This window comes from Poecilia reticulata, linkage group LG16 (genome assembly GCF_000633615.1).
Source record: "Poecilia reticulata strain Guanapo linkage group LG16, Guppy_female_1.0+MT, whole genome shotgun sequence".
Taxonomy (NCBI): domain Eukaryota; kingdom Metazoa; phylum Chordata; class Actinopteri; order Cyprinodontiformes; family Poeciliidae; genus Poecilia; species Poecilia reticulata.
In genome coordinates, this window is record NC_024346.1 from 1,187,036 (window position 1) to 1,189,731 (window position 2,696).

The 2,696-nt window shown below is 41.4% G+C and overlaps 1 protein-coding gene across 2 annotated transcripts in view; it reads left to right on the forward strand.

Moving 5' to 3' along the window:
• The window catches only part of LOC103477524 (CD82 antigen), a 10,646-nt gene extending 9,873 nt beyond the window's left edge, over positions 1-773 (forward strand). The window contains exon 9 of one of the 2 annotated variants that reach the window (XM_008430683.2): positions 45-773. In XM_008430683.2, coding sequence (XP_008428905.1) covers positions 45-230 — 186 coding nt within the window. In that variant the 3' untranslated portion in view covers positions 231-773. The remainder of the gene's footprint in view (positions 1-44) is intronic. The other variant, XM_008430684.2, reaches the window with a different exon arrangement.
• Positions 774-2,696: the final 1,923 nt, after the last annotated feature.

Sequence of the window (2,696 nt, forward strand, 5' to 3'; positions counted from 1 at the left end):
ATGCCAACAACATGGCTGACCAGTACAACCAGAACCAGAACCAGGAGCCATTTCATTACAACCAGAACCAGAACCAGGTGTACATGCCTGCTGGAGGTAGCAACATGATTTATGACCAGTACAACCAGAACCAGGGCTTCCAGGACCAGAACCTGGGCTTCCAGGAGCCACTTCATTTCAACCAGAACCAGAGTTACCATGGCTACCAGGAGGCTAGTCAGCATTATTAAACACTGATTCAATGTTGTAAACATTATGTATCATCTTGTTTTTTCCTCTAAAATGTTTGCATTTTTTAAAGTGTTCCTGTCCTGATGGTTGGCCTGTCGCTGCTTCAGGAGTTTTAACAGAAAAACTATTTTCTCCTCCGGAAATCTGCGGCGTGTTTCAGGTTAACGAATCAGAAACGTTCATTTGGAAAACAGGACAGAAAGTCCGCTGGACCCCGGAGACCGTAGCGCCGCCTTCATCTCCGTTTGTCACCTTCAAACTATCGCCTTGCCATCGTCGGCCATGTTTGTTTACTCTGAACTCACGTTTGATCTCGAGAGATGTTGCGAGATTTCCCGTCTGACATCTGAAGGTTGGTGGTTGAAATCTGTGTATTTTCTCTCTGATTTTGAAAATAACCCGACAGTTTTAAAATCCTGCGGTGTGAACCAGGCGTTAGCACAGAGCTGTAGCGTTTCCTTTTATTGTTGTTAAAAATTACACTTGAAACTGACTAGATGAAAATGTTTCATATTATGTTAATAAAGTGTCACATATTGATATTTATCTGTTCCTACATTATTAACTCATTGATTATTCTGAGAAATCAGCAACATGATGGCTGTCTTTATATAGATCAATGTTAATAATAATTAGTAGCTTATAATTAAAGGCAAATTGAGCAAATTTGTTATTTACAAAGTGTTTCCATGTCCAGGAAGTAGCAGCAGAACTGTTCAGAACCAGGAGTTGAAAATCAGCCTGTTGGGATTAAATGTGACCAAGAGACTCGTGTTTATCTTAATAGTATTAAATATTAAATGATTTATTCAGTATTCAATAAATAGAAAAACATTTTCAGTCATCTTGCAGAAAAGTTACAAAATACATGAATTACTCCAAACTCAACAGCGCCCCACAGAGGCAGCGCAGAAAATCTCTACAGTTAAAAACAATTTTAAAATAAAAAGTTTAAAGCAGGAAAGGAAAGAAGGGAAAAAGTGACTCCATAAAATAACAAAGATGGATAATCCAGAAGAGGAATAAACATTAATTCAAGCTTCTCTTTATGAGTGCAAACAGAAAATTAGACGTGTCCATCCACTTGGTAGAGCCTTCTCCCGTTGGGTCAGGAGGGGGCGCTGTGCCTCTCCAGCTGCCAGCGGGCGAGAGGCGGGCTCACCTGGACAGGTGGCCAGTCGGATCATTTAAATTGAAACTCAGATGTGAGTGAGTTTACAGGATTTCTGTTTGGAAGAGCGTCGATCAGTCCAGCTGACCTGAAGGATCCTGAGGAGCCGATGAATTCAATCATCTCTGCGTTCAGGGAGCAGAACCGGTTTCCTGCTCCGCCGCCTTCACCTGCTCCCTCCAGCAGGTGATGCACTGCATCAGATCCACCAGGACGGTGGAGAGGTTCGGGTGACCCGGGGCTGGGGCAGGACCGCTGGTGGACAACGGGACGGGACAGGCATCCACACCCTGAAACCAACCAATCAATCAACCGATCAATCAATCGTCTGCTTCTTACAAAATCTATGAAAAACACCTGATTCCTTCCTCCGTTTCTAATTCGATCCTTTCCCTTCTTTTCTGTCGTTTCTCCTCCAATCAGCTCGCAGGAACTCACCAGGTGTTGCAGCAGCTCTCCGTTGAACGTCATCATATTTTTTGCCAAAGTTTCCATTTTGTTGCGTTTGTTTTCGTCAACGTAACGTTGGATGTCCACTGTGCAGGTTTGCTTCTGACAGAGTCTGTCGGCCGACTGCAATGAAAACACTTTATTGAAAATTCATAGAAAACCTGAATGACTCAAAACTAGTGGTGGACGCACTTCCGCTAACACGCTAATAGTGATGCTAACTATTCATTTAGCAATTTTTGCTAACTGAAAACATTAGCGCAGTTAGCTTCCCCTAAATTAATCTGTGAACTTTCAGCTGAATACATTTCAACTTCTGGTTTGAAGTTTTAATCTGCGTTAGATCTAATGTCCATGATTATCTCTTTAGGGTTAGATCAGCGGTTCTTAACTTTTTTTAGGTACCGAACCCACCAGATTCATATGCGCATTCACTGAACCCTTCTGTAGAGATAAATAAAATATGTTTTCCCCCAAATTCAAGACATATGGGTGACCCAACTAGAGCCCAAGATCACCAAGTCTTCTTAAAGGTAGAGTCTCTGAGATCAGTTCTTCAAACTATAGTCAGTGTTTTCAGCAAAGTTGATCTGACTGTCCAGGAACAACCCAAGGTTTTTAAAATCTGCCACAGTTTCAACAGAGAAACTGGAACCACTTTAAGGTCTTTAAATCATTTAATTAGCTCTACATTCTTAAGAGAATGAAAAATTAATAATAAATAATAAATACTTTGCTGTATTCTGATTTAGTAATGTAATTATATTAGTTGTGTTACCACCCCCACGCCACTAGAGGCAGTAGCAACCCCGAAAAGATGTGACTAAGGAGCAGATTTAGAAGT